Source organism: Nanorana parkeri, unplaced genomic scaffold (genome assembly GCF_000935625.1).
Source record: "Nanorana parkeri isolate BGI_ZX_2015 unplaced genomic scaffold, ASM93562v1 scaffold1544, whole genome shotgun sequence".
In the NCBI taxonomy this organism is placed as follows: Eukaryota; Metazoa; Chordata; class Amphibia; order Anura; family Dicroglossidae; genus Nanorana; species Nanorana parkeri.
Genome location: NW_017307812.1, coordinates 249,579 through 274,377, shown reverse-complemented (window position 1 = coordinate 274,377; position 24,799 = coordinate 249,579). Strand labels below are relative to the sequence as shown.

General features: G+C 41.2%; 1 protein-coding gene across 1 annotated transcript in view; it reads left to right on the top strand.

Moving 5' to 3' along the window:
• LOC108798725 (protein FAM179B-like) overlaps positions 1-19,939 on the top strand; it is a 31,420-nt gene extending 11,481 nt beyond the window's left edge. The window contains exons 3-15 of the mRNA XM_018570504.1: positions 3,273-3,376; positions 6,135-6,281; positions 7,560-7,652; positions 9,888-10,042; positions 10,131-10,272; positions 11,759-11,858; positions 12,156-12,281; positions 13,329-13,434; positions 13,777-14,012; positions 15,211-15,369; positions 16,931-17,057; positions 17,381-17,496; positions 19,718-19,939. Coding sequence (XP_018426006.1) covers positions 3,273-3,376; positions 6,135-6,281; positions 7,560-7,652; positions 9,888-10,042; positions 10,131-10,272; positions 11,759-11,858; positions 12,156-12,281; positions 13,329-13,434; positions 13,777-14,012; positions 15,211-15,369; positions 16,931-17,057; positions 17,381-17,496; positions 19,718-19,727 — 1,621 coding nt within the window. The 3' untranslated portion in view covers positions 19,728-19,939. The remainder of the gene's footprint in view (positions 1-3,272; positions 3,377-6,134; positions 6,282-7,559; positions 7,653-9,887; positions 10,043-10,130; positions 10,273-11,758; positions 11,859-12,155; positions 12,282-13,328; positions 13,435-13,776; positions 14,013-15,210; positions 15,370-16,930; positions 17,058-17,380; positions 17,497-19,717) is intronic.
• The last annotated feature ends 4,860 nt before the right edge of the window (positions 19,940-24,799 follow it).

Here is a 24,799-nt window from a genome sequence, read left to right as displayed (position 1 = left end):
CGGCCCTGCACGCAGCACGGAGCTGTACGTGCCGTCCGATTCCTGTGTGAATGGGGCCTTAAGGTGACACAACTCAGGAGTTAAACCTAAAAATACATTCAAATACCTTTCAGGATCGAGAGGTGAGCGAACGCCGGTATGTGTTCTCTCACCTCCCGATCTACTGAGCCGACCTGTGACAGTCTCATTGTCACAGGTCGGCTTAGAACTATGAGGTGAGTGGAAATCACTCATGTCATAGTTCTCCTTTATTGGTGAATTGGGCCTTATAGCTGATATGGATTCCAGTAATCCTTGCCCTTAGTATCCATGGTGACCAGCTACTAACTGGCTGAAGGCTTTCTGTTCTATTGAAATTATCTTATCTACATTGTCCAGTGTTCTTACCTGTTCTTAGCGCTAATTAGAAGTATTATGGTTTCGTTATTTGAAGGAACCCAAGATAGTAAACAGTGTGTAATTATGGAAGAATATCTTGTTTCCTACTAAGTACTGCTTTTCTAAATTCAGGTTTTGAAGTACATCTAAATGTAAATCTTTTTTTTTTCTTTTTGGCTATGGTTAAAACCCGTCAGTGTTTTTTATTGCCATCTGTGTCCCACTGGGGAGATTTCACCGCACTTCCTATCCAGTAGACACAACAGAAAGAGAGAGTATATCTCTCCAAACTATGAAATATCCCTTTGTAGACTGTTGTTACTGGCAGACGTGCCCCCATAGAAAGGTTTCCATTGGATAACTCAACAAATTTACAGTTTCTCCTTACTTTTAGTCCCCATAACAATGGTCACCAGAACAGTAAGAGTGAAACTACGTAACAGAGACAGTAATAAAAACATGATGACGGTTTTTAACATCTCACCATTCTATCCTTTTGCAAGAGGTTGATACTAAGTAAAATTTAGATTTACTGCATGCATGATATAATAAGGAATACTGATCTGCATTAAGTTGTGTCTCTTATGTGCCTGGGGTTCAGCTTTACCATTTGCCTTAGTGACAGAGTCTTTCTTAACAAGCCTATAAACAGTCAGGTTATTAGTAGAAGTTATTTTTAGACCTATGTGTTGATAATTAGCATATTGTCTTTGAAAGCTGCTAAATACCCACTGGGATATTGTATGCTTCAGTGGAAGTTGTGTTTATGCCACTTATGCATGGAACACATCAATGGGTTACATCGGTGTTCACTATGTGAAATGGAAGTTCAGAACCCACATTAAAAGTGTATAATCTGTCAAGTGTAGTAAATGTTGTGGAGGGGTAAATCTGTAGTGTAATCAGGATGCCTATGGTGGAGATGTCAAAGTGGTGGAGGGTTGGATTTGTCTGTGTGCACTCAATGGAGAAAAAAAGAAAACTGTCATATGAATGCGGGCTCCAAAAAATGTGAATCTTTGTCCCCAAAATTGGCAATCCGGAGTCCCCTGAATGTAGCGTGTAAAAGTTACACTAGGTCTTCCTACTTCCCACATGGTAATTTCTCACTCTCCGGATCGGATGAACATTCACAGACCGTTGCAATGTGGGATGGTCGTGTGCCAATTTGCATGTCCCATTCTAGAACTCCTGGGGCACGCACCAGAGAGATGTTTTGAAGTCCCTATAATAGGTACCTGGTCATTGTGGCATCCACTTTTATTGAACCCTTTCTGTTTTACTTTTTCAATGCAGGATTAAATGTCTTGCTGTACCCGATTTTTAACTTGCACAGTGTCACATTTTTATGGCAAAGTGCTTTACTTGTCAGTTAAAGAGTAACCAGGCAGTTCAGCTAATGTTAGAAGAATGTGGTATGACTGCAAGAATTCAGCTGATAGAGTGACATGTAAGCTGCAGGGGTTGCCGGGTCACCAAGGGTAGATTAACCTTTCATGTTGTGCCTTGTAGCCTGGTCATAGACAGAATATTTTTTTGCCCTGACTCCAGATAATGGCCAAAGTATAGGTTAACCACTGCCAGCGCTAGAGCATTTTTAAAACATTTTTAACACAGGTTAAAATACCTTCACAGGCAAATACAAATGGGAAGCTCTACAGCCACCAAGATCACTTGTATTTTAAAGGGGAATTCCACTTTCCCTGGTAAATTTGCAAAAATTGAATAACCCCCCTTCAATCTGTCTCCTCTACATCCCGCTATCCCCCGCTGTACTTACCATTGGGCGAACGCTCCTTCCCCTTCGCCAGTGCAGGTGTACTACTTTGCACTCTGAATTTTGAATTTCTCTTGCAAACGGCAAGCACTTATTGGTCAGCGCAGCTACCTGAGCAGCAAGGACTTCTTCTCATTGGTCAGCATCGTCACCTGATTAGTGCTCACCATTTGTGAGCAAAATTTAAACTCCATAGCCCAGGGCTTGGTTACATGGCACTAAGGGGTATAGATAGTTCATCCGCTTTGGAGGAGGAGAAGGAGCGTTCGCCCAAAGGTAGGTATAGCGGGGGGAGGGGCGGTAGAGGGGGTCAGATTGGAGGGGGTAATTCCATTTTTGCAAAATCACTTGGCAAAGTGGAATTACCCTTTAAAGCCCTCCACCTGCTTTAAAAAAAACTATGCTAAGATCACGGCTGTAGTTTCAGCCGTGATCTTGGTACACCCAACATAAGACTAGTGGTAATGATCACGAAAGAGGCAAAAAAAAGGGGGGTCACATAAATATCGAACCACAGTGGAAAGTTATTTTGATCACACGTCACTAGAAAAATATCACCTCGATCTGTAGTAGAAAAAAAATGATACCAAGGTTATGGCTGCAGCAGTAGCTATCATCTTGGTATAACCACTATAAGACCAGGATGTACAGGTATGTCCTAAGGTCGTGAGGTAGTTAAAAATGGTAATGATCATGAAAGTAGTAGAAAAACTCAGGTTACATAAGTGCCCTCTCTTAGACATTTGCCACAACAACAGTATTCTCAAAATTACCCTCTCTACCTGTTGAGTTGACGACTCCAAAATCATCGGGTTCCCAATTGTGGATCCAAACATGGTGTAGAAAACGACACTTGGGCTTTCTAGTTAACACAGGCAGTTTTTTCATTGAAAGGCATTTTAATAAACAAAGTCTTTGAGTCAGAACTATAAAATGCTGATGTAAAAAATGAGTGTTTGTTACTAAATGCAACTGATCCAAAGCCTTTCACTTGTTTTAACCTGCGCTGTCAAAGTGACTGCTGAATTAAAAGGCTTTGAGACACAATAAGCAACCCTTTGCTACACTGAGTAATTATATATTGCTTCATTGCACATAATCTTCTTCTCAATTACAGATCTGATGTTACTTCTGTTCCAAAGCCAAAGTTACGACCGGCGAGAGTTCCCTCTGCTTCTCGGAATAAGGATACTGGGAAAAAGGCGGACAGCCTACAGCAAGGTGTGCTCACACTTATTTAATATTTTACTCTTATTTTAACCAGGGCAGGAATAGGTGGATGTTTGAGAGGAACTGAACTCTGGAAGCTGTGCCCCAAAAAAGGCCAACAGAGGGTAAAGGCATAGTCACCAGTATTGCCTGTGGTCTCCTTGCAGCTCATCGTTCTCCATTACTGACTTCTGTGTCTATATTTTGAGGCAGCCATCTTAGTAGACGATTTTGCTGTGCACAGGGATTTGCTTCTTTATGTCAGAGCCTCCATCAAGGTTACAAGTGACAAGCACAGTATTTCGCCAAATCTCTTGAGTCTACCAGTCAGATGCAGCAGTGCCTTAAATTCTCACTACAATTATGCAGCTATGAGGCTGTAGCCACAGGAATGCTTAGGCACCCTCACATACCATGAAGTCCACTGATATTTTTCAGGAAGAATTCAGGATCCGGGGTGAAATCTTTCATGGTACTGCTTAGGCACAAGTGATTGTAAGTGATACCTCTTGCCTTCCTTTTAGTCATAGTGTAAGTTTCTGAAAACCGTAATTTGGTATAAAAACTTTGACTCGCAGCCAATGACAGCGGACGATAACATGGCTGAGGATGACAGTACTTAATGGTGAATTGGGCCTTATATCTGATATGGATTCCAGCAATCCTTGCCCTTAGTATCCATGGTGACCAGCTACTAACTGGCTGAAGGCTTTCTGTTCTATTGAAATTATCTTATCTACATTGTCCAGTGTTCTTACCTGTTCTTAGCGCTAATTAGAAGTATTATGGTTTCGTTATTTGAAGGAACCCAAGATAGTAAACAGTGTGTAATTATGGAAGAATATCTTGTTTTCTACTAAGTACTGCTTTTCTAAATTCAGTTTTGAAGTACATCTAAATGCAAATCGTTTTTTTTCTTTTTGCCTATGGTTAAAACCCGTCAGTGTTTTTTATTGCCATCTGTGTCCCACTGGGGAGACTTCACTTTTGATTTTGCCACTGTAGCTAAGGCACCCGGTGTTTAATTTAGATGACAACAGGTGGGGCAAATGTACATGCATCTCCATTTCGTAAAGGAAACCTATCACTAGAAAAATACATGGCCTGCCATTTCCGACCTTGTACTGAAAATTATGTTGCTGACAATTTTGTTTCTTCTGGCTATTTTTTGAGTCACTGACCCAAGTATGCTGAAAATTACACCAGAACAATTGATCTACGTAGTTGTTTTAGGAAAAGGTGAATTAAGGACGAATGGGGCCCTGGGCAAGCTAATCCATTCCATTGACATTGACAACAATGCAATAGGCTCAGAGAAGCCACCACATTGCCATTGTTTGTACTTGCGTAGCTTGTCCGCTTGGGCACCAACTACCTTGAAGTTCATCCTTCCTTGTGAAATGACTCAACTTTGACCTACCTCCCTGGTTTACTTCAGGAGTATGATGGTTGTAGCTGCCTCCTCTAAACATCTACCAGGCCCCAGGCTTTTTCTGAAGTTGCCTTACAATACAGCGTATGTAAGGATTCTCTTGAGGTCACCTAAAAAAATGGACTGCAGTGTATCCAGGGGGACCTTAATAGGACAGAGATATGGGAACTGCCATTGCTGACTTGTTTTTGACAGTGTGAGCTCTGAGGCTATTATACCCAATTTTGCTTCATTACTTACCGAGTCACTTACCCCAAACAAGTATGCAGCCTGTGAAGTCAAATATCATGACTTGGATTCGCAAAGAAGTAATGCAAGGATTACATCCCTGGAGTTCCTATGATGTCCAATGAAATTCAGTAGATTCCGTTTGCTGGGCTGAAAGTCCTGTAGAACTGCAGGGCAAACTGGTGCCTTGGTTTCCCAAGGAATGGGTCCTTGAAAAACTGAGATTTTTCCTCCAGAAGAAGCAGGGAGTGTTGGCTAATCTGACAGCCAGAATCTGATTGCTATCAGTAGCAGAGGCTATCTCTACTTTTAGGTGAATTCATTTATTTCATGATTATTCCCTCCAGACTCATAAATGTCACTCCTTTGCACATTACGTCCTACATAGCCTCGTATTTTTCTCTGACACATAGAATAAAGCACCGGATTACCTGGCATTCATCAGTCAGAAGTGTTGCTGTGTTTATTTTTCTGTTGTGTATGAGATAAAGGTTCGGACTAAGTGCTACAGCAGAAAACCAGTTCTGTCAGATTCCTGCTAATCCTTGGCTAATTTTTGTACCTTTAATCTGCTCTTTATTGAAGACCAGCTCCAGACAAAAATTTATTTTATTTGGATTACAATTTTATAGCTGAACTCCAGGGGAATTTCAAATCTAACCTTGCGGTGAATCTCCTGCTGCACTGCAAGGGTTAAATGCTTCATTTTTTTTCTAGGGTACCGTTAAAAGCAGTTTTACTTAACTTATCCCTCACTTCCCCAGCAGCCGCCACTTTTCTCTTCCCTCGGGTGCTTGGGGTTGGGGGCGGGCCCTCGGCATCCTCCCTTGCAATGCAAGGCTGCTGGTCCTGCATTGTACATGATGACAGCGCATTGAAGAGAAATTGTTGAGAGGAGAAAGAATGCAGGAGTAAGGAGTAATTAAAACTTAAACCTTTTTTGGCCATAGTTCTCTTTAGGATCACAGGAGGACATATACCATGTCCTCCTGTGACCAAAACTCAGCATATAGCGGGCTATCTCCTGCTGACCGCTTAGAGCTGCATTGTGCAGAGAGGCAGAGCCAGCTATGGCTATAGTAACATTCCTTTTTATTCCTTAATGCTCAGGAAACCTTGCCAGTGAAAAGCCAGTGAGAGTGATTGGTCAACGGATGAATTATAGGAATGGGCCTGCAGATGCTGAAGAAGATACTTCTAAGGAGATTACTCCAGTGCCGACGAGACATCCGCAAAAGCCATCAAGACCCATTAAAGGCAAGTGACAAATGGTCATTCTACTGTCACTCCTACTGCAATCCTGGGTGTACCCTACTAAAGGGCGGTGCAGAACGATTATTTACATTAATGCTTTCCTAATCATCTGCTGAATAAATAAGCAGATTAGTTATAAGAGAATTCTTGTCAAGCATTATGCATGGCTACTCAAAGATAAAGGGTATACATGGACATTCAGTCCATGACTTCCATAAGGTTGTTTTAATTGGTTTGAGTAGTACTACAATATAGGTAGATAGTTTGGTTCAGGGTCAAAGGCTGCCAAGAGCTGCACTTTATTTCTATATAGACGCAATTGATATATCATATTTATCTTTAGACCCATGACCGTGCATGCATGAGGGCTGCAGTTTCTGTAGCAATTGTAAATATAGAAATGTATAATGGAAGGATGATATACAGTAGCTTTTGTGAGTTTGTGAAAGCAAAGCCTGTGAGCTGTAATTTTACTGGCCCCAAGTGATAGGCTAAGTTTCATAAGAGATGCTTATCATCCAGCATCAGGAATGAGTATCTCATTTATAAAGCCGTGTACAACAATGAACCCTTAAAACAGAGGAGAGACCTTGAGAAAAATCTATTCAAACACATCAGGAGTCTTATAATAATGGTGATGGGAGTCCCAAAAAGTTTTGTTTTGTTATTGAAAGATCAACAGGATCTATTGATCAACAGGATCTATTGATCTATCATTAAAGTGACATTAAAGTCAATTTTTTCCCCCTCCCCCAATGTTAATGAAAGCACTTAGCTTAAATGATGTTTTTTTATCCGATCTTCTTTCCTGTCGTTTTGATATGTCCCTCCAGCGCTGCTGCGGGTCTCCGATCCAGCGATGACTCCTCTGAGCTTGCTGGCACTTCTTGTCCCACGGTGTCTGCATGCGAGTGCATGCGTCCATAGACTTACCTTGTGTCTCTCCTCGCTTCCCGGCCGAAAATGTGAACTGCGCATGCGCCCGCCCCAAGATGCTTTGCTGCCGCCCGAGGATCTTCACATTTTTGTACGGGAGCGCGCAGGGAAGACACAGGTGAGTATTAACTTCTGTTAAAGCGGGTTTTTTTTTTTTCTTTACACTTTTTGCATAGATCTACTGCTTGCTAGCAGTAGATCTATGCAAAAAATTGAGGCGTTATTTATCCATTAAGTCAAATTAAGTAAAACCAATTGGGCTTTATAAAATGAATATATTTTCAGCACATGTATTCATGGATGGTATTAATTTTCTGTTTTCTCTTACTACACCCACACATATAGGAATTACCGGGTCAGTAACAAACTTCCAGCAGATTAATGACAATGATGCAACAGGCCTTTTGTCTGAGGATTCTGTAGCTGTGATTGGAAAAGGTATGTATATAATGCACTATAGTAACCGTAATTTATAGGTTAGCTCATCTCAGCTTGGAAAAGCAACTGCAAATTTTAGGCTTGTAAGGCTATAGCAATGTGTTGGAAGAAACCTACTCCTTCTTCTCTCCTGTTTTGGGGGGGAAAAAACTAGGGAATTCGCACTTAACTTTATATAAAGATACTTAATATAATAGAGTTTGCATTGATACATTTTTATAGGGTATGGTATGTGTGGATGGAGCAGCCTGGTTCAAGCTCAGACTCTGATCCATAGCATCTCATATTTGGTAGCTATTTTGCCACACTCTCTCTTATTTTATTGATAACATGAATTTTAATTCTGCTCATTGCATTGGTCTTTTTTGCCTGATCTGGGGGGAGCACTCTGCCTGGTGGCAGGCTGTCACCTATTAGGACCTTCTTTACTCCTTGTAGATCTCCATTCTGGTTCGTAGGCCAACTCTAATTTTTGTTGAGTATTGTCGCTAGGTTGTTTCTTTTTAGGTATGTTCATTCACCCGTCTTGTGTTAAGGATCAATTTAGATGTATGTGTGGTTTTTAAGCATCTTTTTTATGTGCTCTAGAAAATGCAATAAAATATATTTTTAAAAAAAAGCACATCTGCAAAATGAAAACAATTTTCCGGTTTACTGCAGATTTTTTTTATCTCTCAAGAATAACATTGATCAAATACAAATGCAAATCTAAACCTTTTACAGTGTATTGAGCCCTTTTACAGATTTAAATGGTTGACTAATCTCTATTATAAAATACATACACAGCAAAGGGCCTGAATACATTTTTCTTATAGTTTTGTCCGAATGATTCTGTTTGTGGTCTGATATCTCCCAAATGTGCTGGTATTTTGCAATCCTGATTGCCCCAACTTCTGAGAGCTTTGGCATGCCCACCTTACCTCAATGCCACTATCCAATTGGGTGTCCCATCAGCCAATCAGATTGTTCCTATTGGATTGTCAGTCAGTGAGTAGCTCATGGAAGTCATAGAAGTTGAGGCATATGTTTATTCATTGCGTTGGAGTTCGGGAAATTCAGAACTGCACACAGGATGATTTTAACAAAACTAGTATGTACATTTTGCGGTGCATTTTTTATAACAGATTTTACTTGGACCTTTTTCAATCCCATGACAGATCCACTCTAAAGTATATTGTTTATTTTATCCTTAATGTCCATAAGCTTCCCTGGATCCTCTATAACCTAGGGTCCTGCTTTAGCTTAGAAGTTGGTTGAGGTTCCCATTTCATCGATCAATGTGATGGGCAGCTTCACCAACCAAAGAAGAGGCAGTGAAGGAGTGTAATAGGCCTGCTTCAGCTTAGAAGTTGGTTGAGGTTCCCATTTCACCGATCAATGTGGTGGGCAGCTTCCCCAACCAAAGAAGAGGCAGTGCAGGAGTGTAATAGGCCTCCTTCAGCTTAGAAGTTGGTTGAGGTTCCCATTTCACCGATCAAGGTGATGGGCAGCTTCACTGACCAAAGAAGAGGCAGTGAAGGAGTGTGGCCTATTTCCAATTTCATAATTAAAGACTTTAGTTGCATTTAAGGACCCCCAGGGTTTTGAGGCTTCTTCTCTGTAAGACAACTAAGGAAATGAGCTGTGTGGATATCTATACTTACATTCTTACACCACTTCACAGTTGGCAAAGTGAGTAAGGGTACACCTTAGCTCATGAGGTAACTTACTATTTGCTGTTGTCACGGATTCCTTTATTATGTGGTTGGCCCATTGCAAAAACAAAAGTGTAGGATTTACCTGCTCACGTTGCTTCACAGCCAGTTGTAACTTAAACTATGCACAGCTTCCAGTTACACACTTACCGATGCTTCCATCAGCAGTATAGCTCTGTACACATGACCCACAGCAACCAGTAACATTTGAAAAAAAATGGCAATATCAGGATTGCACAGCAAACTAAAGAAATGCTGTGAGAATTGAGAATGCATTTAAGTAACCTAACAATTACAATTTTGTTGGGTATACTGAAAATTAGTTCAAGGACCTTCTTGAATGGATATTAAGTAAATGGCTTGCATAGGTAGACCTTTACCCTACACAGTAGATCTAATGGAGGTTGTAAACAGGTTGCACAGACTTGGATTTCAGGTACCATCTTTTGTCATGGAACTTCTGATTTCAATTTGTTCCCACCCTGTACAAACACGTTTCCTAAAGCTAACATTGCACTAAAGATATTTTATTTTTTTGAAGGTGTGTTTGAAATTCCTCCCGTTGCCTGTCAGTCACGCAGTCAGGCTTCCTTCTCCACCACAGAAGACTTGAGTGCATTGAAGCACAGCATAGAACCTCCTATCGGTGTCTATGGCAGAGCTGTTCAACAGAACAACGCACCAGTGGAAAGTGATGTAAGATGATATTTGGTGTACCATGAGTTTTATCTGCAGATTGAATTTGCAGTTTGGGCTCTTGAAAACATGTGTTTCTTTTGTGCAGGTTAAAGTCACAATGTCCAAATCCGCCCGGGACAAGATGAGACAGAAACGAGAGAATAGCCTGAAGGAATTGGTAGACTCCAAAGATCCAGAGAGAAGAGAGAGACTTTCCCAAACAGACCCAGGTCTAGCACGTAGAGACTGTGAGTATTCATCCATTGCTTGTTAAAGTATATAATGGACCAGATGTCCAGAGAGAGAGGTCAGAAAAAGATCCTCCAATGTGTCCCATCACACTCCTGTCAAAATAATTAGAACACTGTATTACAGTGACAGCTGACAGCACCCTCTTCTTAATAATGGCTTGTACATGTAAATGTACAGGCTCTAATAATCATTTTTGTAGGTGGTTCTAAGGCCCTTCAGTCCAATCTTGCAGAAAGGCTTCCAAGAGCCACTGGTTGGGGCCACATTAAAGGCAACCTGTCAGGATGGAAAAAAAGAGACTGCCATTGATGAGGCAATCATAGGTCACCTGAAGTCTAACTTATTGACCTGCCAACTGCCTGACCTCTCTCTCTTCTTCTGAGGTCAGACCATTTACAGGCAGCACTTTTGCAGCTAAAATATGGAAAAGTAGGTGATGCGAAATAGGGGAGAATATAAAGCCTTCATAGGTAAACCGACTCAGTTAATAATTAAAGACTGAACATTCATTATTATTCATGAAAAGCTCTCTTTAAGGTAATGATTTCCAGGCCCAGACTTAACGTTTCTTATGAAACAACTCATGACTGTGGAATGTCCAGGAAAATTACCACTAGTGAAAAGGCAGCATGAGCAAATAAATTCTCTAAAAATAGATTTTTCTTCTCTTGTGCCCCAAGGGCAAATAGTGCTATTGCACAGGTAAAAGAGGGACCCATCCAGTAGGGTTTAAGAAAAGTTAGAAGTGAAGGTATAAGGGGTTAGGCTGTTAGAATGAAAGTTTGCCCTCCTTCCACTACTGGCTATGTGGATTTGCTATTGAGTGATCAGAACTTCATAAGGACTGTGGCTTGGCAGTGGATCCTTTAGTGCAATGATAGAATCACAGGATTTTTAAAGAGACCCTGTAGCCTGGCCATTAATATTAACAACAGTCTACCTATTAGATTATATGTGTATTCAATCTATTGTATGCATGTTATTTACCCGCAAAAGCCATCCCCTGATGTAGATATGTAAATAACCTGAAACTGCTCCTGGTCACCACCATCTTGAATGTGATGTTTGCAGCCCCAGTAGACTCTAGTGACACCCTGTAGTATTCCCCTTAGCTTCTTGGAAGCTAACTAAAGGGATATGTAGGGAGGTGAAGGGAGGGGGGGATTAGCTGGACCAGCACAGACCATAATAACACACTTCCAAAAGAGGAGGGGGCTATGACATGCAAGAAGGGAAGTGGCTGTGCCAGGGAATTAACTCTCCTGGACTAGGCACATTTTCTAACAAATTCATGGTGCATTGCAAGTGAATTAACACCATTTAACTCATTTTTTTCTGTGCTTTTACCTATTTTTTTAAAGTTGGTGACAGGGTCTCTTTAAGCTGGTTATGGTATGGTACGGTTGGGAGTAACCCAATGACAACTGCCAGACTTCCTGCTTGCTTCTTCTAAACTCTTCCCTTGTTTTGTCATTGCTCCAGCTTGGACACCAGGATCAGAGTGTCTGGAAAATGTAGACATCAGTCCACCATCTTTAAAAAGAACTTCAAGCGTAAAGAAATCCTCAGGTATAGATGGCGAGTACATCCATAATAATACATTAGATTTGCCAATTCATGTAGAAAATGTGATTTTTATATATATATATATATATATTTTTTTTTTCAATCAAGAGATTTTTATATATTTTCAGCCAATGTAGATGTTGCTGGTGTAGGTGTGGCATATTTACAGAATGATTTTCAGATTTGGGGAGTCTCCTCTTTTTCTGAGAGGATACACTGCAGATGATTTGATGATGTGGCTGGTAATGCCCTACTTTTTCTCATGTATCAAATGAACTGACAATGTCACGTTTATGTTTTCAGCACAACGCAGTCCATATAGAGACCGATCTTCCATCAGCCGTAGTTCTGATGACATGGATGCTGGTGTGCCCAGAGAACTGCCCAGGCCAAACCTTTCAATCATTGAAGTGTTTAAACTTCTGTCTGATGTTGACTGGTAAGCAACCATGAACTATTATTGCTGATTTTTTTTTTTTTTAAGTGTTCCAAGGATCATTGTATTTTTCTTTTATGACCTTCATTTATGCTTGCCAAGAGTTGTAAAGGACAGCAAGGTTTGATGACCACAAGACTGTTACACTATGTTGGGGATTCTTTAAAGTGTATGCACAGCCAAAACTTTTCATTTTTATTCTAGATCCGGTAGGGTAAGGTTAACCTCTGTCAGGTCATTTGTTTCTCTGTCCAGCTGGGGTTCCCTTTAACTTTCTTTATAGGAGATTCAACAAGAAATCTCAGGCATTCCGATCTTAGACAGTTGTTACTGGAACATTTGTTCCTATTGCAAGATTTCCCCTTACCTCTTGTGGTGAGTAGAGCAATAAAAACATGAAATGACCTGCAGTACTGTACTGTAGGGTCTACTTCCCTACTATCCAAAACTAAAAAAAAAATATGCACTGGTATATGGAATCCAAGCAAAATTATTATACCCCAGTGAGAGAGGACTAGATTGGGAATGTCCACACAGGCCTGGGAAAGTGTCACTCTAAACGATGGTACCAGGCATCAGGCTGAGGTCAAATCAATAGTCTGTCTGAGTAGTTTAGTTCTGCAAAATACTCTGAAGGTTCTGGAGAACTTAGCTAAACTCTACAGTGTGCTGCCCTTTAAGTAGACTGATTGGGGAAAGGCAAGACACATAGAGCAGTCACTGAACTTGTGAGCCTGTGAGTGTCAGTGTGCACAAAAAAAACTGCTCGTGTGTGAACTGGACTCAAGGGAGACTATAAGAGATGGGGAGGGGGAGCGGTAGGTAGATATCTTGCAGTTTTCTGTTGCTGCCCATCTCGGAGCTTTGGGTGTTTCTGCTCCTGTTACATTCTCCAAATTAAAAAGGAACTTAAAAAGTCACCAGAGTCCCCAAGCTTAGGAAACAATTTGCTTCAGCAAAAGATGAACTACTACTTAGGGGTAAACTGACCATTTAAATATTCTCATGTATTAATTAATGAGGTTTTCTATTTCATGCAAATGTTTACAGGGAGAAGAAGATTGAGGGCTTGAATCTGGTACGATCGCTGTGCATCTTCCATTCAGATGTCATTGCTGAGAGGCTCCATGACCTGAAGATTGCAATAACAAAAGAGGTGAGGGGGTTTTGGAGAGTATGTGGTTAGGCATGTGAAGACAGATTTTGGGTGAAAATAAGTTTAGATTCAGTCCCTTTTGTTTTACTGTCTGTATATATAAATCATTATAATCACCTGAATGAGCAGTGACTTAGCCGAAATCAGTATTATTATGGGATATTCAGAGGTTGAGGGTGTTTTCGGTTAACTGATGGTATACTCTTGCACCTTTTGGCAAATACTCTACAGCCTCAGTTTTGCTTTATGTAGTTTTGCTTAACTATAAGAGCTCTTTAAACAAGTGGAAAAGGTTAATCTGATGTTGAGGGAGTTCCCTAAATTATGTGTTTTGTATTTTAGGTGAAGAACTTGCGTTCCGGCGTCTCCCGGGCAGCCATCGTGTGTTTAGTAGATATGTTTACACACCTTAAGAAGAACATGGACCATGAACTGGACAACTGTGTCCGTGTTCTTCTCCACAAAGCTGGAGAGTCAATCACCTTCATCCGAGATGATGTGGATAGGGCACTTGAGGCTATGGTACAGAATGTGACGCCGCTGCGTGCTCTAGCCGCGCTCTTAAATGGAGGGCTCAGGTATAATTACACTTTGTGGCTTTTGATTGTCTTTTTAATTAGAAGTCACTTTTAAGGGCTGTGTAGTATGGCCTTACTGCAGCCAAATGCTGATTGTTCTTAAAAATATACTTCAACGCCTTTATAAAGCACGGCTGTACAGCTTATTTAAACCCTAACAATGAACTTCTTGGATTTGCTTCATTTGGGCGTGTTGAACATCGAACGTCAGTGTCAAAGCCATCTGAGGATGGCTGTAAAAGGTCAAACTTGTCCCAGAATTGATGGCTGGTTAAGAAGTGATCCATGTAGGTCTTCTATATGGAGCAGTATGCACATAGATTTCCCAATGGGGCAAATCCTTACTTGAACCGTTGTACTACTTTTTGAGGAGGAAATACTTTGTGTACATGTACTGCTTTAGTCCATCAGCCAAGTTGTAAGTCCTATCATGATTAAGAATGGCCAAGATGTCTCCAGACCACAAAATGTCAACAATAAGCTATAACCCTGACACTATTTGGCCCTCTGCTGTCTTCAGGAATGACTAGAGGAATGACTAGAGAGCTAAAACTGGCCACACACACACTGCAGTTTAATTGTACAATCTCTGTGCGATGTCCTATAGGTTAATCAAAACTAATGAATGAAAATGAATGGAATATTTATAAACACAACATTGTGCTTTACAAACGTGTTTGATGGGTCACGTCTCTACTTTTACTTTGGCACCATGAAGTGCAAATAATTTTTTTTTAAAAGGCCGGAGGAGAGCCCGGTCACGTGATCAGTCATGTGTACATGATTGGCCTCTCTACCAATCACAGATTTCTCTCTGGTGCTTGCTACATTAAGCAGTGACCTCTGTGATGTACTGCAGGCTCCATGTGGTGGCCATAATTTTATGAATAGGACACAAAATAAAGGCTGCAGTGTAAAGTAATCTAGCCGTGCATAGTACAGATCAAATCTGCTCTCCTCTATAACTAATTCCCTATTTAATTGTGAAACCTATAGAAAAAAATCCACTTAATTTCTATCCAATCAGGCAGCCTCTAGCACTACATAGTTGCTATATCTAAAGGGATTATATAGACTGATTGTTATTATATTTCCTGTTCCCGTTAATCCCCACATTTTTGCTTAGATGGCTTTGACATTATGTTCTTGTTTGGTTATGCTGCTTCTGTATATAACCTATTGGGTTGTGTCTCCATAGCCATTTGAACACTGCAGTGAGGAAGTGCACAGCCCAGCACATGTGTGGCTTAGTGGAGAGAATGGGGCCTGGACGGGTTCTGTCTGGTATAAAGGACATCACAGACAGAGCGGTGCCCGCTATAGCCAAGTTTGCTCAGGATAGCTCTCAGGAAACCAGGTAAGATGTGTTATGTTGGAGATTTTGGTGACCTAGATGCAGGACAGGGGATGACTCCTCTTGGTAGTGTATCCATGGTCTTGTTCAGCCTCACTCACACATTGTCACAACTTTACATGCTTTTGAGAACTCATTGGACTCCAGCTAAACTGTTTAAGATGGTATGTGCCTCCACGGATCATGGTGATCTGCTACATATGCTGTAGCGCTATGCAAAATTTGTGTGATACTGGCAATCTATCATTTCTCAAATTGAGCCTGTATTCCATGTTCCCATTTCCAAGACACCTACTGTTTGTGTTCTCAGTATTCTGAAGGAGGATTTCCTAGATCAGAATGTTCACACAAGGGCAAGGGCTTCTGGTGTGCCCCTGTCCCTTTTAAAGAGGGATGGGCTACCTCCAGGCATACCTGCACTCAATTTGTCCAATGCTATATATGCTCCAAGATGGAGGCTCTTTTAGATTAGGACCGCACTACACAGAGGGACCTTGATGAGGCAGTGTGGCTTCCAGAAGTTGTGCAATAAACACAAGTCGTGAGACAGTGTAAGCTTTTGTTTTACAGCCTAGCTGCTAAGTGTGCTGGGAAATGTTAGTGTTTGTACCTATTAAAGAAACCCTGTCGCCAGACATGTGCATTTGATGTATTTTATGCATGTTTTTACCTGTAAAAGCCTTCCTTCTGTAGATATCCAAAACCCCTGAAACTACTGCTGGATGCCACCATCTTGGATGTGCTATCAGTAGACTCAGAGCTGTCAAGTGACACTCTAAGCAGGGGCAGCCAAACCTCAGCCCACCAGCTATGGTAAAACTACAAATCCAATCATGAATCTGTCTCTAGGAGTCAGGCATGTGGCTGCCAGAGTCTTGTAATGCCTCAGAGGTCTTGTAGTTTTACCACAGCTGGAGGGCCAACGTTTTACTACCCCTACTCTTCCCATGGCAGCTACATAAAAGGTTATGTAGGGAGGTGAGGAGAGAAGCGGAGAAGCTTGGCCAGCACAGACAGTGAACATTCCCAAAAGAGAAAAGTACTATGGCGTGTAAGGATGAAGGGGGCTGTGCTAGGGAATTAACACTTTCTGGAGTGTCGATTTCCTAGCAATTTCAGCGGCTTGTTGCAAATCAATGAAAATGGTCTATGGGAAGGTAAAATGCAGCAAGTAAGCATTAAACATCCTTTTTACCTGCAATTATTTAAGTTGGTGACAGGGTCTCTTTATGTGGACCATTCACTAGCACCAACACTACCCTAGGACATGAGGGACTTTGCATTGCATTGAGGGATATGCGCATGATCTCTAACATGGTCAGTATTTGCATAGATTATGCCTTGAATTTAGGTGCTTCTTAAGTTTTAATGCATTGTGGTATCTTTTTGGAACCTGCCAATGTCAGTGAGTAATATAACTAGTGGCGGGTTCCTTTTTCATCTACTGTATCTCCATATCTCTGTCCTCCCTCACCCATAAAGAGAAGATCTGTTATTTTGCAATGTACTGGTTTGTCTGTAAAGGTCCATGTGTACCATTCAGTCCTAAATGTTTTTGTTGCAGATTCTATGGCCGAAAGATGCTTCACTATCTGATGTCTCATCCCGACTTAGACAAAATGCTGGAGAAACATGTACAGAGCAAGGATTTGCCTTCTATAAGGGACTTGATTAAACAAATACAGATCAAGGTAAGGAGAAGGCTTGTTGAAGCAGATTTTGGGAGATCACTATCACAAGACATTTTTCTGACCGAAAGCTTGGTTGATGTTCCGTTCTCTAGTTTCTAACAAAGCACAGACTGAATGGCGCTTCTCTTTACTACTTCATAGGCAATAATTGGGAGATTGCCCAACTTGTACACAAGTGCTGGGAGAAAGAGGGGGATCATCCAAGAGCCTAATTGTTCATTACTAAATAATCCAATCCCTTTGTGTATGGCCAGCCTTGTACTTACTCAGGTGTCCCTGGTGTGCTGCAGTCTTGTCATTGTGTTTCTTCTATGTGTGTACAGGGAGTAGGAGAGATCCAGGATGCACCATCTGCCCGTGGAAGAAGATCTTATCATGGCAGTGTTGGCAGCCTGAGAGCTTCTTCGGTTTCTCAGAATGCTCACAATACACTGGAGAGGTATGTTGAAATATGTTGTGTATATGATGGCATTTTCTTTGATATGTTTACGTTAAAATGAAATTAAAGTCAAAAGGCTCTAAGGTATTTCAAATGCTGCTTAAATTACTTACAGTGGATGCTGCTGCTTGATTTAAAGTTTTAGCTTCCTGCAGAAATCGCTGGTCCCCTAAGCACTGGTCCTAATATCTTGTTTTAGGCTGGTTCCTTTCCCTTGCAGGGTCCTATATAGTGATCCTTGTGTGTGTTAGTAAGTTGTGTGTGTGTCTCCACAAGCACACAGGCACAGCAAGGCAAGCCACTCTCCTCCATTCTCCATATTAGTAGGTGGGCAGATGCTTGAGACTGTGCTCTGCCCCCTGTAATTTTGGAATTGTACTGGACAGGAAGTTCAGGAAAACCGAGCTGAGAGAGTTGGTGCTGTTTGGAAATATGATGACTGTAAGTGCCTGGGCAAAAAAATGAAAGAAACACTTTGATGAGTGATGTATATTTGTTGGATCTGGATTCACTATGGAAAAAATGTTTCACAGTTCAATACTACTTTGTTTCCCACTGAGGTCCAATTTTGTAGGGTGGGGACAACATAATGGTCATATGATGTTAGTACTCTTCCATCTCAGTCACTGACCTGTATATCTGAATCTGAAGTTAGACAAGAAACAGTGAGGGAAGCATGAAAGCAGGAAATCTCTGCAGTCTGATATTTAAAGCTGAACTACAAGCATTCATCTAAATACTCAACTTACAGAATACAACTTACACAGTTAATGCAGAGAATAGGTGAATCAGACATCAGCACCAGCTAGAAAATAGGATGTTTTCTCCTCTTTTAGCCAGAATACAAGGTAGGCTTTAAATTAGTATTATGGTCCGGGTATTTTTCACCTTAATGCATTCTGTGCTTTACGGTAAAAAACGACCAGTTCCTTTTTCTCTCCCCCTGCCCATCGCACTTACCTGTCAACGCTGCTTGTCACCGCAGCCGGTCCCAAAGCGATCCTCCGTTCCCCTAACTTCCTGGTTGCGGGGGATGATACTGAGGGCAGAGGAGCCACAAACGTCTTCTGCCTTCAGTCTACATGTTGGCCGGAGAGGAGAGCCGTGGCCTGCCGCAGGGCTGTGTGAGTCTATGGACGCACACGACTACTGCGGGCATGGCCAGGAACGAGCACGCACAGGTGCCTCCACAGCAGCTGCTTAGCTGTAGGGGGCGGGGGGAGAGCGCTGCCGGGACCCACTAGAAAACAAGGAATATACAACTTTAAAAGAAAAAAATCAGCAGTTTTAAAAAGGTGCGCCTCCTTGTAGCAAATATAAAAAAAAAAAACCCCAAAGCTTTAATATCACTTTAAAGGCTAATGCACAGGGGTGGACAATACTGTCATTTATACAGATCTAAACACAGCAGTATTGTACTTTATGGGCCCATACACACTGGTCCATATTGGTCCACAGCGCAAAGCTCCGTAAACCAAAAATGCTAAATTCTGCTTTCAAGGACCTGGGTATGGAGCGTATGCATGTTAACGTTTATGTATACATGTATTCTATTGGTACCGCATGCATTCTGGCAACAGAGTGCTAGGCAGCAGGGGTCTATCTGTTTTTGGTGTGCAAATCAAAAACACATGAAAAAGTGGGGTTCCATCCTTCACATCAGAGTCTTCTTTACATTGGTAGTCTCCCTTCACGTTAGAAGGCTCCTTCTTTTACATCAGAGTCCCCCTCCTTTTACATCAGAAGCTCATCTGTACTACAGAAGCTTCCCTTCACATTAAAGGACCCATTTACACCGGGAGCCCTCCCTCTCACATCAGAAACCCCCTTTCATATCAGAATCCCTCATTTTACATCATAGTTCCCCGTTCACATCAGAGTCTTACCATCACAAAATTTCTAGGCACCCATGAGGAGGCCTGGTTGAGAAAGTCTGGTGTAGAGATAAGAATTTGCCTAGGATCTTGCCGCCAGCAGGATCCTATGTAAAATCATACCCTGTGTCCATGGAGCCCAAGGTTGTTTTGATCGTTTCATATTGCATTTGTTAAAATAAAATGGAATCCGGCATCATAATGACGGTTTCCCAGGTATTGGCTACGTGTGGCCCTACCAGAAAGAACATGTTGGATGTTTTAGCATCTGAAGCACTAGAGTGCCTTGGGCTACCAGAGCTCACAATATCCCACCCACTGCTAATTATATTTCATTTTTTCTGCAGCACAACATAGAGAGATATGAAATCGGTGAATAACTGACTCGCGAACAAAATATTTTGCCATAATCAAGGGAGATAGAGACAGAGAAAGCATTAGAAGATCCATCCATGGCTGCCCCTGAACAACTTCAAGCAATTAACACTAAGAAAGAGACACTATGAATACAAACACGTCTTTTGTAAAGTATAACCGGTGAAGTATTAAAAGTAAAATAACTGTATAGTTTTTTTATTTTATCACGTGTTATTGTGAATTATTTCTGTGATGCATAAATTTCAACTTCACCAAAAGATAGATGCCTCAAAGCTAGTACGGGTGCTGTACTCTTACTAATTGTGATTTGTTTAACATTTTATTTCCTGTTTATTTTGTTATGTACATGTGTGTATTCAGAAAAGAGATATGGAACCAATCTGAGCACATTTAAACCAAAACAAAAATGTAATATATTGCACCTCACCAATCCTGAGATGAGGTGGCTGCATTAGTTTCCTGTCCTAGATCGGTTACACATACTCAGTCTACTGTATCTACGTAGGGAACCATAGTTGTCACTCTAGGACAGGACTACAAACACGGCTCCAGTACAAGGAGGGCAGGGGAATCAGTAGTTCACAGAAGATGGCTTGTAAGGAAGGAAGTGAGATGGACGCTGCATTTTTGCCAAGATCAGCAGGTATTTCCTGTACTTTCTGAAAATATTCTTAGCCTGAAATAGAAAAATAATCCAGCCACCGTATCTAAGGACCGGTCTACTGCAATACATTAAATGTATTGTTCTTGGGTTTAGATTTCCTTTAAGCCAGCTGTACAACAAAATCAATTTGAGGATGTTTGTGTACTGTGGCTTCTGTAGCACCTCATTAATGTTGACTTCTCATTTGTGCCTTTTAGAGTGTCTTGTTGACTGTGTTAGCAAGAATGATAATGCTGTAATTGTGTCTGTTCATACAGCCTGAGCAAAAATTAGTGTAGCTCCAGAATACACTTCACACAGAAATTGCAGGACATGTGTGGACCAGATAGTGACAATAGGAATTCTGGTATGGTTTTACATCAACTTGAAATGGGATGTTATATATAACTTTTTAACGTAAAATGGTTTAAAATGTTTATAATGCAAAACCCTATTTATGAATGCTTATAGTAGCAGTGTATATTGGACAGATTGAGCATAATACGCACAGAACATAATTACCTCGGCTCGGGGTTATAATTGTTTTCATTCAGTAGATTGTGTCATGGGACAAGGCCTCCAGCCAATATTGCTCATTTAGATTTGTGTTATTGGGCACAGGTGCATGCGGGGTAAAACTATATTTGACCCATTGAATATGCTTAGCTTTTTATATAGGTAGATGCTGGCTCCGGACAGATGAGAGCACCCGATTTTACCACCAAGGTAGTGGGGCTGTGTATCCTAATTCAGTGAGTGGCTTGTTTTATTACAGGAGTTACACATTTTCCATGAGATGCACTACCTGGCATATTGCCACAAGTACAGTGTTGTATGTGGCATTTTAATATATTTTTACTTTTTGTAGCTCCATGCCTTAGCAGGAGTAGTCACAGTAGTTCTATGCTGCAGGTGTAGCTCCATGCCCTAGCAGAAGTAGTAGTCAAAGTAGCTCCATGCCACAGCAAAAGTAGTAGTCAAAGTAGATCCATGCCCCAGCAGAAGTAGTAGTCAGCTGCATAGGTTTTTCGATTCTCGGATAAATTGTAAATATCATCTGAATGTAAAACATTTTGCAATGGCACTTTAATAAACTTTAAGCATAATAGGAGAAGATATAAACACTCATTTTAACCATGCGATAGTAAATCGCATGAAGAATTATCTTGTAGCTTTATAGCCGGATAGCTCCGTGCATTCAGCAGAGCCATGTTGACCTCTTAGCTGCACAAAGCTATATTTATATTTGTGTTAATGTATAGCATTAATCTATAAAGGATTGACAAATTGGGTTTTGTAAATCCCAAATGGTACCGGAAGATACATATAATAATGATAAATATAATTAATCATACCAAATCATTTTTTTATATGGTTTAAAGTGAGGGGAGTTTGTTGAGTTCCTAATCAGGATTTTTTTCTTCTTTGTCTCACTCCAGGATCCTCCATTAAGGGGGCATTGAGGGCTTGGAGTTGAATCCAATTTTTTTAAAATAAATCATAACATTCAAGTTTATTTCCAGTCTTGCTCCTCTAATTTTTTTAATGAAAATTTGCTGCTAGCACTACAGCAGTTCAGGGTCATACCTATGAGTGGAGTGCACAGCACCCATTGTGACAGTCTATTTTAAATTTCCCCAACTACAGCCCCTCTTTTCAGACCAGCCATGGGTGGGAAGATACCTCCCAAGGTATGATAGTCAGGTAGATGCTTGTCCACCTTCCGTGGTTCGGGGATCCAATAGTATTTACTGTGCATCTCATTCAGCAGACTGAAGCAGAGCCTGCAAATTAAGAAGAGGAAGGATTTCTCCAGATGGCACAGAGATTCTGCAACAAATTGGAAAATGTCTGTATGTGGCAATAAGCTCTTCTGATGCTGGAAGTTCTTATTATTGCCTTCCAGGTATATACCCCTAAATGGATTTTCTTAGAGATGTCCAGGTACCAGTTCAGATACCAGTGCTGATACTTGGCATTTTCACGAGAACCACCAGGGTTGCAGCTGGGACCGGGCTCTGACGCTCCACCACTGTCCTGAAATCATTAGTCTGTATTGTTTTAGAAAAACTGTCACATGACAATAAACAAAAATGTATCAGTACTCGTATCTGTGAGTACTTGGGCAAGTATCAGTACTTGTATCTGTGAGTACTTGGGCAAGTATCAGTACTTGTACTTGCAAAAATGGTATCGGTGCATCCCTTTATTTATTCCAAAAAAATAATGCATTAAAACAGAGATGTACAAATCCCAGGAGCTCCGTATGCTCCTTACAAATGACAGCAAATGACAGCTGAGTTTCTCTCTAGTCTAGTCTTCTAGCTGGAAAAGTATCTGTACATGTACTTGTACCGAGTATTGTACTTGGTATCTGAACATCCCTAGTCTCTTCCCAGGATTGGGGCATTATCAGGCTGTTAAAGGGCAACCAGCAGAGAGGCCTATCTATGGGGCAAGTGAGAGAACAAGGGTCAGATGCCAACACTGATGCGTGGTGCAATCTTTGGGGATTTTATCACTTGTGTGTTTTGTATGATTTGGCGAGCCAGCCAAGAAAGGGGCCTGTCTTAGGGGTCATTGAGGGAACACGGGCAAACGTCCAATGCTGATGTATTCTTTGCCTTTGTAGCCTTTTGTAATTTCCGTGCTTGTGTGTATTTTATTATTGGCTCTATACACTTCATCTCCACATGTCAGGGACTTTTTGGGTGCCGCAATTTTCTATCCTTGTGTACTTCTAAGTCTAGGCAGCTAAGCTCCATCTTCCAACCCTTACTGGAGAAGTCTGCCTCGCCCTAGAGAGAGTTAAATACATTTACTCCTTGCAGTCATTCTTGCGTCAGTCAGTAGTAGGTGCTCTCTCAGAACTGTAGCAAAGGCACTGAATGTCTTTTTATAAAGGACTCAAATCATTCTTGGCTTATCTATGAAGCATTGATTTTCAATAGAATATACTTATTACTGGCCTCAGTACAAATCACACTAAAACCCAACTCGAGCGTAACCCGGGAAGTGTAAATACTTCAGTCAAGTTTTTTATTGCTAATCCAGGTTTGTGTCTGATACCTGCGACGCCGCACTTCACCAAATCTCATCACATCTGCAGCCTACTATCAGGGCTGCTCTCTGATTTATTATGAATTGTGCAGCATCATGCACTCTGCTTTATTGTAAATGAAGGGGGGAATGTTTTTACTCCCAAAACATGTTGGCTTCTGGCTTACAATATACAAGCAGATTTGTCTGCTAGAAACATTTGCTTAAAGCTGAACTCAAAAAATGTATTTGAACATATTCCACAACAGCTACAAAGGATATAAACCTACTTTGTGCTCTCATGCCAAAATATTACCATAAAAAAAGTAGCAATGACATTATCACTGTGCTGTACAAGGCCTCTGCAGAACTGTGGAAGGGGCTTAGCAATCCCAACTACGACAGTCTGCCTGCAGAAAACTATAGGAGGGGGCGGAGACGAGACCAGTCACCCTGCACAAGGAGAGAGAGCAGCAGTGACTGGTCTTTATTACAGGAGGGGGTGGAGACAAGACCAGTCACCCTGCACAAGGAGAGAGCAGCAGTGACCGGTCTTTATTACAAGAGGTGGCGGAGACAAGACCAGTCACCCTGCACAAAAAGAGAGAGCAGCAGTGAGCGGTCTTTATTACAGGAGGGGGCGGAGACAATGGCTCTGCTCATACAAGCCTGGATTAGTAATAACCAAGTTTCCACCCTTCACCCTGGTGACTACGCTTTGACAGTTGCCTCCTTCATATCCATCCAATCTCTGTCCAGACACAAGTCATCTCTACTGGTGATCCATCAACGTCAGCCACCCACATCTGTTTTGTTGTAGTATGTGTCCCACTAAAGAGATTTGCCACCATTTCCTGTCCCTGTGACAACAGGGAAAACACTTAGACGGTGGTCACTAAGACACAGGCAGTAATAACCAGACAGAGGTTGTAATCCTTATCCATTTTACAAAAGAGTCGAGTGAATTCTTTGTTTCTTGCGGACACAGAACGCAACCAAAATCCTGAGTGAGGTTCCAACCGTCTCCCACTTAGTACAAATCAGAACAAATAGAGTTTTGGCTGCAGTTGGCCTTTTCATGCAGCTGGTATTAGTGCAGATAGACTCCTAGCGGTACAACAAGTGCAAACTTTATTTTTCTATATATGTTTTTTCCTGGACTTTTGTTTGTATCAAAGCATGCTGGGAAACAATATAAAAGAATAATGTGTATTGTATTCTGTAAATAATTTACAGCTTCTTACAGAATTTATGACAGAAATCTATTACTAAAGGTACAGATGATGGGAATGGGATCTGATACATCTGTACTGAAAGCCTTACTGTCCCTCGGTAGTGTTGTGATGTATCTATGTACATATATATATAT